The 12,186-nt window shown below is 43.5% G+C and overlaps 1 protein-coding gene across 1 annotated transcript; it reads left to right on the plus strand.

Moving 5' to 3' along the window:
* Nucleotides 1-808: 808 nt before the first annotated feature.
* On the plus strand, nucleotides 809-10,588 carry lin28aa (lin-28 homolog Aa). Its single transcript, XM_076106796.1, has 4 exons — nucleotides 809-1,366; nucleotides 1,829-2,001; nucleotides 5,772-5,956; nucleotides 9,148-10,588. The coding sequence occupies exons 1-4, from the start codon at nucleotides 1,336-1,338 to the stop codon at nucleotides 9,362-9,364; spliced, it is 606 nt and encodes a 201-aa protein (XP_075962911.1). The 5' UTR covers nucleotides 809-1,335; the 3' UTR covers nucleotides 9,365-10,588.
* Nucleotides 10,589-12,186: the final 1,598 nt, after the last annotated feature.

The raw sequence follows: 12,186 nt of genomic DNA on the forward strand, positions 1-12,186 counted from the left end.
TGGTTTTTTTTCTGTTCTGCATTTTTTTATTTTATTTACTTCTATATTTTAAACTCTCCTCCTCTGTTGTTTGAGTCAGTTTAGCTGTTTCTCCTCTGCTGCATGGGAAGACCCCCCCATACACCCCCCCCCCCCCCCCCCCCCCCCTTCTCTCTCTCCATGTTTCATCTGGATTAACATCCCAAACCTTTCTTTGGCATGTTAGGACAGCAGCTAATCAACGCACTGATCGCAAAGGAACGAAAGCACTCACAACGAGAGACGATATGCGAGATGACATGGTGTAGCTACAACAAAGTAAATGTTACTATTGTCTTCTAAAAACATAGTCGACACTAATTAAAAACACATAAACTGACTTTTAAAAAACCTGGGGGTTTCAAAAAAGGCACTTCAGGCTCCACTGGTTTTATTTTCTCCCTCCCACCTTGGGTGCATGGAGCCTATACTGCATGCGTATAGGCTCTTAATGATCTTAAAATGTTTGGTTTTTTCATTTCTATTTTCGTCATGATTCAAGAGTCGTGAATGAGAAACGGCTGAATAAAAGCTGGTTTCATGTTTTTACCGAAACATGCCCAGTCCTGCAAAAAAAGAAGGCCTATAGCAAATATTAATGTGCAAAATGACTGCAATTGTAAACTATATAAATCACCTAACTTATCAACGTACTGTGAGTTTCATATAAGTATAGATAATAAAAGGCCATAATAATGTCACGAGGACGTGTCGCTAGAAGTGATTGGTCACTCTCTACATTTGAGCCCTTCTATTACACAATATGCAATCCATCTATCCTTGGGGACTGTATAATTGTGAATCACGTGGACGTGACCGAGTGTGTGGGGGGTTCGTTGGATGAGAAATGGTCATTTGTATTGACCCACAGAGCTGACCACTGCAAGAGAGGGAGAGAGGGGGGGGGGGGGGGGGGGAGAAAAACGCGTTTCAGGAAAGAAAGAAAGACACTGGGAGTAAACTGGCCCACAAACATGGCAGAAGGTATGTTGGGAGCTTTTGGTGGGAGTTATCTCTTCTGGCGTTGTTTCAGAGTTGTTGTTTTTTTTTTTGAGAGAGGGGGGGGGGGGGGGGGATTCTTCATCAAAAACCCTGCCCCGTGACCCCCACCCCCTCCACCCTTATTGTTTAGAGGGAATAGGTTGCCAGCCCCCTTTTGTTTACCTCCCTCTCCCGCTTTCCCTCTCGCTGCGCAGTATCTGCGTCTCACAGCATTTTGCTTGAAAGTGGCAATCTGTGAGGATTACCCAGTTTGAGGGTTAAACACAGGATACTGTAGCTGGGGTGCTAATTTTGACTCAAGGCAGAACTGAAGACATGGGCTCCGTTTCTAACCAGGAATTCCCAGGTTGAGTAACCCTAATTAACAGCAATTTACTTATTTTTTTAATGTATGAGTTAATTAAGTTTTTGTTTTTTTCTGGTGTGGGACTGTGTATCTGATAGCAGTGGAAAATGTCAAGGCATTGTTCCCGCACGTGATGTGCAGTCCGTGTGTCTTATCAATGCTTTAAAAGCTCTTCAGACATTCTGATTTCACGCAAACCCCCCAGGATCACTTATTTTGGGGGAAAGTTGTGGCATATTCCTTGAGAAAGAAGGTCGTGTGTTGTTCAGTTGCTTATCGGAAATTAAGCAGCCTCAGCTTGTTACTCAGTTCATCGATTCATATTGATTGGTGATGCAGCCACGCGAGAGAAAGGGGAAAAGTTTTCGGTTTTTATACGTTGTTGAAATGTTGGCCCCCTTTAAAACATTTTGTAGGTTTACAGATTTTTTATTTTTTTAAATCATACACTTTTCATTGCAGGAGTGTGTAAGACCGAGGAGGATGAGGGACCGAGCACCGAGGAGGATTCACAGTCCTTCCACGGGGTGGGCATCTGCAAATGGTTCAACGTCCGCATGGGCTTCGGCTTCTTGTCCATGACTAACCGAGAGGGAGTGCCACTGGACGAACCGGTCGACGTGTTCGTCCATCAGGTAGGATGACTATCAATGTGCGGGAAAACCAACGGTGGTGTAACGTTTCAAACGCTGCAAAGAGTATCAACGCTGTTTGTGCTGAATCCAGCAGAAGTGAGATCACCCCACCTGTTTCCAATACAGCTTAATTCAATTTCGGATTTTTTTTTTTTTGTATCTTCAAAACTATAGTCAAATTAAAAAATGACCCGAATAAAAAAAACAACGATATAAATAATAGTTTTAAGTTTTGTTGTTTTCTATCTTATCAGGAGTCTCGATATGTTTAATAAAACAGTTAAAATTACATGAGATATGTTTAACAGGGTTAGCTGGGCGCTTCCCCCCCCCCCCCCCCCCCCCCCGCAGTCTGGTGGCTGTTTCTCCCTCAGGGGACCAAGTGTTGCAGCCAGAGAGCTGCGGGCCTCCCGCGTGGTTTTTTTTTTTTTTAAGAGAGACACTGATATAGTGTGATGGAGAAATAAAAGTGTGGTCAGAACTTAGACTTTACTAGTCTGGCCTCAATACTTTTAGGGTGAGTATAGATCACAGCCAAACTGAGGAGGAAACGCTGTGTCACTTAATTGAAGCTCTTCTGAAGTCGATGTTTGTTCGCTTTAGTTTTCGTTTGGAATATGATGAGTGGATTTTACATTTATCGTTGCATATGAAGATCTAAATGGTTTGATCTGTGTAAATCAGACAAACCATCTAAACAAGAATTATTGATCACTTCTTTTTAAGGTTAAAGTATGCTTTTAACACACACCCATGTCAGACAGCATTCATGATTTTGCATTTCCCCCCCAGGCTTAAAACAGCAGAATTCCATTATTGCTATTCATGTGAAAAATGTAACTGTAGTTGTAGTTTTAGGGTTGGTGCTGTTCTTCTCCTCCTTCACTTGAGGTTTAATTGTTTCTCAGTCTGAAGAGATAAAGGTGAACTTTGAAATTCTTCTCAGTTCAAACCATTTTCCTTCTTACATACCAGTGGAGTGGGTGGTAAAGAGGAGGGGGGGGGGGGGGGGCATTTCCCTCCTACTTCTCATGAGAGCGAGCGCCTCCATTGCTGTCTGATAAGATAAAGACTTAGCATGTGAATGTGAGGAGTCTCCACTAGCTGCCCACCACCTCAAGGTTCCTGTCATAAAATGATTAAAGGCTCTTTGCTGTCTGCTCAACCCCCTCTCTCTGTGTGTGTGTGTGTGTGTGTGTGTGTGTGTGTGTGTGTGTGTGCCACTGTTGGCTTTAAAGATGAAAGGAGTTCTCAGGGTTTTATTTTAGGTAAATGTTATCCACACCATGCTACTGCTCTGCAGGGCCTAATGCTGTGGAGACTTTTGTCTACCGAATTCCATTTTTAAAGATTTATTGCTAGAGATGAAAAAGTATTTAAGTAAGTTTATTCCCATAAGCTTGCATGTTCCCAACTTTGTTGAAGGCAGTTGTCAGACTCACTTGATTCTGTTTTTCTTTGAAGTCATTCGTGCTTCATGATGATGCATATAGAGAGATTTCATTGTGCTGTGCAGCCGTTGTAACTGAATTATTGTTTGACTACACACAGGAAGTTGCTGACTGATTTATCATAATGCAAACCAAAACATGAGGGTAGGGTTAGAAACTTGCAGTTCGGCGCTCCAGTGGTTACAGATTCAAAAGAAAATGGAGATGAATGGGTGGATTCACTAGAAGTATAAAATAAACTGCCATTAAATCCATCTTACAAAAAAGATGGTGTATCTCTGTCATGAGAGCCAGTTGATTGTTGCTGCAGACTCTTAAAAGGAAGCTCAAATTGAGAGAGAAAATGCTCACTGCTTAACTGAAGCAACAACCTCGCGTGCTTTCAATTTATCCACTACAAATGCGTAACCAATGACTTACTTCACCATCTGTCAGTAGAAATGGTAGAGACACGCGTGTCAATAATGGATGTATAGGGGTTATGGTGACGTAAAAGGCCTCAGCCCTAAAATTAGTGGCTGCGTGTCAAATTAACTCCCAGGCTCCACCGGCCTTTGTGCAGGTGGACAAAAGAGCCATGCATCCGAATGAAGCACCCCTCGGCCGTGACCGAGCCCCTCTTTGTCTCAGCAGCAGTCCTGCTATTGTCCCTCGTTGCTCTGATGTCTTTCTCTGCCTCACTTGGCTTCCAGACACATTCTGGACTGAGTTTACAGTACTCATAATGCCCGCCACCCCCCCCCCCCCCACACTCACGCACACACAACAGATCCTTAAGGGTAAAAAAAGCCCCACCCTGATCTGTACCTGTATCTGCGTGTGGATAACCTGATGTGGCTGGTCAGGGTCCGTTTTGGGGGGTGGGGAAGGTCACACGTGGAAGAGGAAGTGGGTTAACGGTCACCAGGGCAGAGAGGCCTGATGGGACTCTGCGGACGTCCATATTGCCGCTCCGATGTCATGGCTCACCAGTTGTCTTGATCAGGACTTCGCAGCAGACGCTCAATTGTGAGTTGTCGGATTAGAGAAGATGGTGCTTGTTTTTTTAATTTTCTAATGCCAGAAGACAACGTTAATTCCCAGCTCATTAAACTATTGTATGCTTTAACTGATCATTTTGGATTTGGTCTGAAGCAGACCCCAGACTTTCCTCACAATAAACCGTGTGCTTTGAGCACTCTCAATGCAGACTGTTGATCATAATGTGACTTTACTCAAAAATAAAATGGGATTAATGTCTATCAAAACAAACCTGCTTCATTGTGGATCTTTCTTCTTATGTCAACAGTCTGTTCTAGTTGTGACATCTCACACCGAGGGAATTTTAGAGAGGGGTTTCCCATGTTGTGTTAGCCAAAGCTGCTCCACACCTTCCCTTCATATACTCTTCTCTTTTCTTTGGAATCGGAAATGTTTCTGGCGAGACTAGTAGAAGAACCTCAAAGGTCACTTCAGGTGAACATGTAGCTAAATGAGTTTTTACTCTCGGCATATTCAAACCTTTTCTCTTGTTGATTACGCGCCTCTCCAATGTTGCTGCTCACCAGACATGTTTCTTTCACAAACAGAAGATTCAAAGGCAGATATCAATCATTTGTGCTTTCCCTCAACTTTTATCTCTGGTGTCTTTCTGCCAAACAACTATCCAAGGAATGTTCCCCTGACCCCCCAACCTCCCAGAGAAGCCACGCCGCCTTCTCACCCCACCCCCAACCGTAGCACTAACCCCTGCATCCTGCAGTTTAGGGTTAGTGGTGGTGGTCAGTGTGTTAGTGGAGCTTTGTGATGTGGGTGGGAAGAGGGATGGGGTGGGGGCAGCAGTGTGGAATGCTGTTCCTCCGTAGAGTGGGGGGGGGATGGGTTGAAGGTTATCCTCGTCAGGTTTACCACTCAAACACAGCAAAAAAAGACAAAGCAGAATCAAGACAACGGGGCCTTTTCTAGGCAGGGCAGTATTTGTACAAACTGATCAGTAAAGTGGGAACAGCGAGCTTTGTAGTGCTCGTTTGTTTCATCGAGGTAATCATCACCTTAAATACCTGATAAGTCCTATCAGGCTCTGATGATATCACACAGTGAAGAATGGGTGGGGGGTTGTTCTCCTCAAGGGCCAATGTGGAGGTGATTTGGAAACTGGTCATATAATATAACAGGTTATCACGAGATATATAGATATATATCCCACTAAGCATTGTCTTCTGTATTTCTGTGATGGGAAAAAGATATTTGACTCGTATTTTCTTTGACAAAGTCACCACATAGCTGGACAATATAGACAATATATTTGATGGTGAATCCTCTTCCTGTGTTACCTTTCAGAGCAAGTTGCACATGGAGGGCTTCCGCAGCCTGAAGGAGGGCGAGGTGGTCGAGTTTACCTTCAAGAAGTCGTCAAAGGGCCTCGAGTCGCAGAGAGTTACTGGACCAGGTGGCATCCACTGTGTGGGCAGTGAGAGGAGACCCAAAGGCAAGAAGGTCCAGAAGCGACGTTCAAAGGGAGACAGGTAAGCGGGGGGACGAACGGGGAAAGAACAGGAAAGACCTTAAATGAATGCAGCTTTCTAAACCTGTAAAGAAGCATATTGCAGTTTATCTAAAACTTATTTGGAGATACTTGGGTTTTTAGTGACAGATTATGCGCTTTACTTCTTTAGAAGTCCACAAACATTCATTGTTGGGTCCAGGTTGGATCAGATATACAATGGTGTTTTAGTTTCTCCCCATTTTCCTTCCTCTTCCTCGTCCCCAACCCCCACCTCCAGCCCAAGCAAGGGTCACACCAGCAGGCTTGACGTGTGACCTGGATCAATAACTGTTTAAATCTGCTGGCCCCTGGTGAATTCACGCCCACTGACTCCCTCGCTCTTCCTAACCCTTCCTAAAACCATCAATGTGATTTGAAACTACAAAACCGATCATGATTTAAATAACCTAAACATTCATCTAGGTTTTGTTAGTAATTCTGGCACTTTCTCTTTCAGGAATGAGGAATTTTACCAACTCTATGTCGTAGTCACTCCTCATTACTGAAAAGGAAGTTTTATATTTTTGTTTGATCTGAACTTCACCCCTTAAAAACTAGTTTCATGAATTCAGCACCTGAGAAAGTAAAAAAAAAATCTACAAATATATCGCCATTCATTCAATTTCTCCTGAAGATTTGAGGGTTCCTTGCAAAGGCAACAACATCCTTCCAAGTGAACAAAAAGAGGAGCCAACTGGGTCTCGATTTTTGGGTCATTCTTTGAATATCAATAAAGCACAGGGTTAGAGGTGTATCAACTTCACCCCCCTGTCAGTTGTGATTAGAGCCAGAGAGTAGTCGGTGTGAGAACAGAGATCATTACGGCCCCAAAGAGTCCTGGGAGGCCCGCGGTGGCTCAATAACTCTCCCTTGACCACACTGATCCATGGTAAGATATCGTACCCCTCTAGCGTATTTCATAATGCAACTGGATGGTGTTTCATTGGTTCACGTAGGATTGATTGATCATAACCAATGGTCAGATATCATTGGGGCAGGAGTAAGAAGTACATTCTAGTTTGTGTTTTGCCAACCAAAGAGAACAGCTGTTTTTAAAGTCTATTTTTGAGACCACCTTTGTGAGTTTGTCTGTGTATATATATATATTTTACTGAGGGTGGGGAAAAAATCTTCATTTAATTGATAACAGATGTAGGAGCCCGGGCAAAGGGGTGAAAGGTCACTGTTGGCATGGCAACAGTGTATGAGGGATTGGGGGTTAGAGAACTGAGGAGAGGGCGGGGAAGGCAAGGTTCAGAGGTCATTGCTGCAGCTTTTTTAGACAAAGGGACCACTTCCCCTTCCCTCCACTTGCCTCCTGATGGATGCTGATGCGGAGAGCTCCTACGCTGTGACGGTGTAGACCTTGACACCGCCCCCCAACGGCCACACTGACCCCTCCCCTCGGCAGGCGCCCCCGTACAAACGTTATCTGCTGCTTCAATGGTGGCAGGGGGGTCCGCAGTGGCACAGAGTGACCGCCTCACCCCCACCGCCCATCTGTCTTCCGCCCCTGAGCGCGTGGCCGTTCTATAGATTGCGTTCAAACAGAGGTAGCCCGATGGCGCCTGATGGTGTCCATTTCTAAAGTTCAAAGGCGGATGAAACGGATGTCTTACTTTGACACAATAGAGTCCAACAGGGGGGGGGGGGGGGGGGCTATTGGCAGTGAAAAACTGACAAATAGGACAAGCTGTTCTCGATACTTCGAGATAATGAGTCATGGTATCAATACCGAGTCCATGAAAAACTATGAGCCGTGCCAGTTACGGGTGTAATATATTGGATTCAGAGCCTGAATACAGCAGCAAACAACTATTTGCGATGTAAAGATATAATGGAGAAATGTCTACCTGAGCAGAGAATGAGGTCGTACATTGTGCCTTGCTTTGTCGACAAAGCCAGGCCGGCAGCTCGGGCCTTTAGTGCATCTATGTGCATGTGAGTGAACCCCACTGGCGAGCTCACAGCTGCCGCTCTGCACTGCGCTCATACGGCGGTTACAGCTGATGATACCGTCCCGACTGGACGCCCGTGTCGCGGAAGCACAGCATTCACCCACTGGTTCACCCTCAGATAAACACTGTTAGCTATGTCAGCACTTTGCCATAGTTTGTACCGTTAGTGCTATTAGCACCGTTAGCTACGAGACACTAGCCCAGCCGTCACCATGTGGAGAGCTGAGGCAAATGTAATGCTCCCAACCTTGTATGAGGCGCCTTTAATTCTTGCAAATTACTAGTAGTCCGCTTTAACAGTAAAACCTTCCAGAATCTTCTGCTTGGCCAAAGGTTGTTAATAAGATTTCATGAATTTCAGTGGTGATTTTAAAACATCTCAGAAACTATGACATGTTTGTTAGATGTTCTGACCCAGGGTGCTGCTCCACAGAGCAATGTGGTGTGACCTAAAATGCCCTTTCAAGATGTATGACTCAAGTCATTCCAGGTGAAACAGGGCCATCTAGTGGAAAACAGGTGCAACTTTAAATGCCCCCTCAATCAAAAATGGGCTTTGGTTATTGTTACTTCATTTTACCGTCACTGTGCAGAATTGATGTATAAGCAGAGTTTTACACTAGAAGGCTGTTTTCACATTAATCCGCTGAAGGATGAAACATTTTCTTTGTGGTTTACCTGAAATCTGAGTTTTAAGATATGCACGTACAAGCAAGATTTTGTGACATCACAAAAGGTTTGGAAGCCAAATCGGGGTTCAATATGCCATGTGACATCGGACTTTTCATTGAGGTAGCACACGTCTTGCATCCAGCGGTTAACGTTTTGAAATTCATTTTTGGATTAGGGATTTTAGAATGAAGGTGAAGGAGTACGTGCACAAAATTAACAGAACTTTTTAGTGGAAAAAAAAATCATGTTATTATGAATTATCTGCTGTTTCCCTTAGCTCAATGGAGCAGCAGCTGGCTTAAGCAAAATAGCTGTGTAGCAACTGTGCGCTACCTGCTCAGCGCCGAACAGCAGGCAGACGCAGTTAGCGACTAGCTGGTGAACATAGTGATGTATTTAGCAGCTAAAGAGACAGATATCTCCCAATAAGAGATCAAATTGTTCTTTGCCAGGTGGCAAGAAACATCCCAGCTGTAAATACGCCACTTATTGCATGTTCGAGCACACAATACATGAGACTAAATACTCCCTGCCCTTGTAGGTGCTACAACTGCGGAGGCCTGGACCACCATGCCAAAGAGTGCAAGTTACCACCCCAGCCCAAGAAGTGCCATTTCTGCCAGAGCATCGACCACATGGTCGCCAACTGCCCAATCAAAGCACAACAGTCCTCACCGGGTTCTCAGGGAAAACCGTCCCCACTGAAAGGAGACGAGGAGCACAGCCATGCGGCGGCGCCTCCCGAGACCACCGATTAAGCGAGAAATTTGGGGCAACACTGACGCCGGGGAAGCACAGAGGCCAATCAAACTGCTTTGATGGAGAGACGGGACGCATGGATCCCCTTCCACCCGTTGAAGCTGCTTTTGGAACTACCTCAGGTTAAGAAAAAAAAAAAAATTGCTGATGAAGAATGTTGCTGATGTTTTTTTGTTGTTGTCATTTTTCAGTTGGTGTAACACACACTCAGGAATACTGCTGTATTATTGCACTCAGGACGCTTTTCTAAATGTTCAAATCACTGCTGTTGCTCGAGGGGTTTAGGATTGTAGTGAGCAATGCCAAATAACGGGTTATCTTGATGATGAGTTTTTGTAGAATCTCTTTTTCTTTCTTTAATGTGATACTGTGCCTCTCCTGTGGGCATTATACCTCTTCTGTTCTTGTGAAATACTCCGTGTGTTTCGTATAGAGTTACACTTTTGCTGCCTTACCATTTAGTCTCCCTCCTGACTGTTACACCTCAACATCCAACAGAGACGAGACAGTGGGTACCTCTGTGATGAATGTTAGTTTGTATATTGCATGGGGAAGGGGAGGGTTCGGGGAAACACATGGGACGGGTTTTAGGGTATAGCTATAGGCCATGTATTGGTATCTGCCAATATTGCAATTGACCATCCAGTTTTCCTGGGGCCAAATGAATGTCAGACCAGAAGTTATTTTGAGCTTTTGGTCAGAGTTGTTTTTTTTTTTTGTCAATTCATTTTCCTCCAGCGTTTTGCTGGCTGTCTAAAGGTGCACGGTATACCTCATTGGCTTGTGTTTGGTGTTTGCTACCAATACTGTCATTCTAACTGCTGATGGTAAACCAAATATTCTCACAATATGGTTTTGGAGATTGTGATTTGAGTTGGGATTAAATCAAATCCTCGTTGCACTACAGTATTTACAAAGCATTGCCATTAGTTATAAGAGAATCCATTAAAGCTAGGGTTGGTTTTGTTGAAATTCTCATAACATACCGACAGCAATCAATACATTTGACAAAAAAAGAAGAAAAAATTCTGGTATCGATGGCTGTCGCAGGACTTCAATAAGAAATGATTGGACGGCCTGCCTGCATGCTCTCATTGCTATTCACCAGAGTCTTCCACAAGCTGCTAACGATAGCCACGTATGCTGTTTACGTTCATGCTTACGATGATCATTTTGGAAGAATGGCTTTGGAGGGTATAGGCCTGAAGGGATGGGATGCATACGTGGCGACTTTCTTGCTCGATTTAGCCACCGTAGGAGCTAGTGCTGCTAGCTACATCCATTGGAAGAGTTGGCAACACTGGGCTGGGTTATGCGGTTAAGCTTCTCTTGCTTGTTTTGCAACATTTCCAACCTTAGCTTTAAAGAGTAGCTTAACACATCCACACCTGAGACCTGTCAGTTTTGAAAATGATAGAAATTGTGGGTGTTCTGTTGGAGCATACTGGCCACTTAAATGTCTTGAGCATCTGACCACACACCAGCTGGATGTGGTCAGCTGTACTTATTAGACTGGGTGTAGTCACTCTTAAATCTCAACCACAGAGGGCAGCAAAACACAGTTTTTCAGCCTGCTGTTAAGTTGCTCTTTAACATTTCTGAGAGCTTGGTCAACTTTCCATCCACAGTATGCTCTCATTCTATTGGCTGCTGTGTGAAATACTGCTGCTTTATAGTCACCTCAACTTGGATTTGATAGAATTCCAACCAATGTGATACTAAACCCAACACGTCATCACACGTAATAAGATACTTGAACTGGACTGAGTTACTGAGGGGTCCAGCTAGCTCTCCTCTTGATACTTGAATAAAAAATGAGGCAGAAAAAAACATAATATTGCCAGTGGGAAGGCTGGTATTTTATATCCAGTGTGATCCATTTCTAGGTAGTTATTTAAGACATTACCTCCCTATAACCCTTAGTAGGGTAATAGTTCAGGAACACCAAGCCTGCACGGAGGAGCATGTAGAACTAGCTAGCTAATCAGCATTTACTCCCGTTTTACAGGAGATGCTGACATGACTTTTACACCCAAATAATATATATGTAAAATTATTCTAAAGCCTTTAAAAAAAAAAAAAATCATACTACTTATTTATTTTCATCCAAGAGTGCTGCCACTTCTTCCTCTGCTCCTGTTGAAGCCATTATTGTTCTAGTAGACATTAAAAATAACTGCCAAATGTCATTCAAAGCTATATATGACATGAGAATATATTTGGGTCACCCATTTTTAACATCAAGGTACTCGTGTAATTTGTACATATGTGCTTGATAAATCACGGTCATTGTCCTTAAACAATAATTCGATGCCGTATGAATGCAGTGTAACAGTAATACTGCAACACACTAACAATATACAGTACATACTGTACAGGTACATAGAATTATGAGGACTGACGTAAACTTTGAGTTTGTTTTTCCTTTGCCTTGTATCAATTTGTTTTTTTAAATTTATTTTTATGAACAATGAGCCTTTTGTAAGAGAGTCCCATTGTTATTCCAATCTATGCCAAACCCAATGCAATGTTACTCTGCACTAATCATGTGTAAGATGCATTAATTCATTTTCATACTCAGTTTAATCTCTTTTTGAATACGTTCCATGTTTTATATTCTATTTTTTAGATTTTCATATACCACATACAGTCGGTCGCTGGTTAGGGAAAAGAAGAAAAAAAAACTCAACTCCACTCATAGGCTCATCTGAAAACTCAGGGAATACTTCAGATTGATTTGAAGGAGTCGAGGAGGGTTTATACAAGACTAAGAAGAGACTGAGTGTTCATCCGCATGATGTCAAGCGGAGAACAAAGATGC

This window comes from Anarhichas minor, unplaced genomic scaffold (assembly GCF_050575085.1).
Source record: "Anarhichas minor isolate MPS153535 unplaced genomic scaffold, ASM5057508v1 ptg000035l, whole genome shotgun sequence".
In the NCBI taxonomy this organism is placed as follows: Eukaryota; Metazoa; Chordata; class Actinopteri; order Perciformes; family Anarhichadidae; genus Anarhichas; species Anarhichas minor.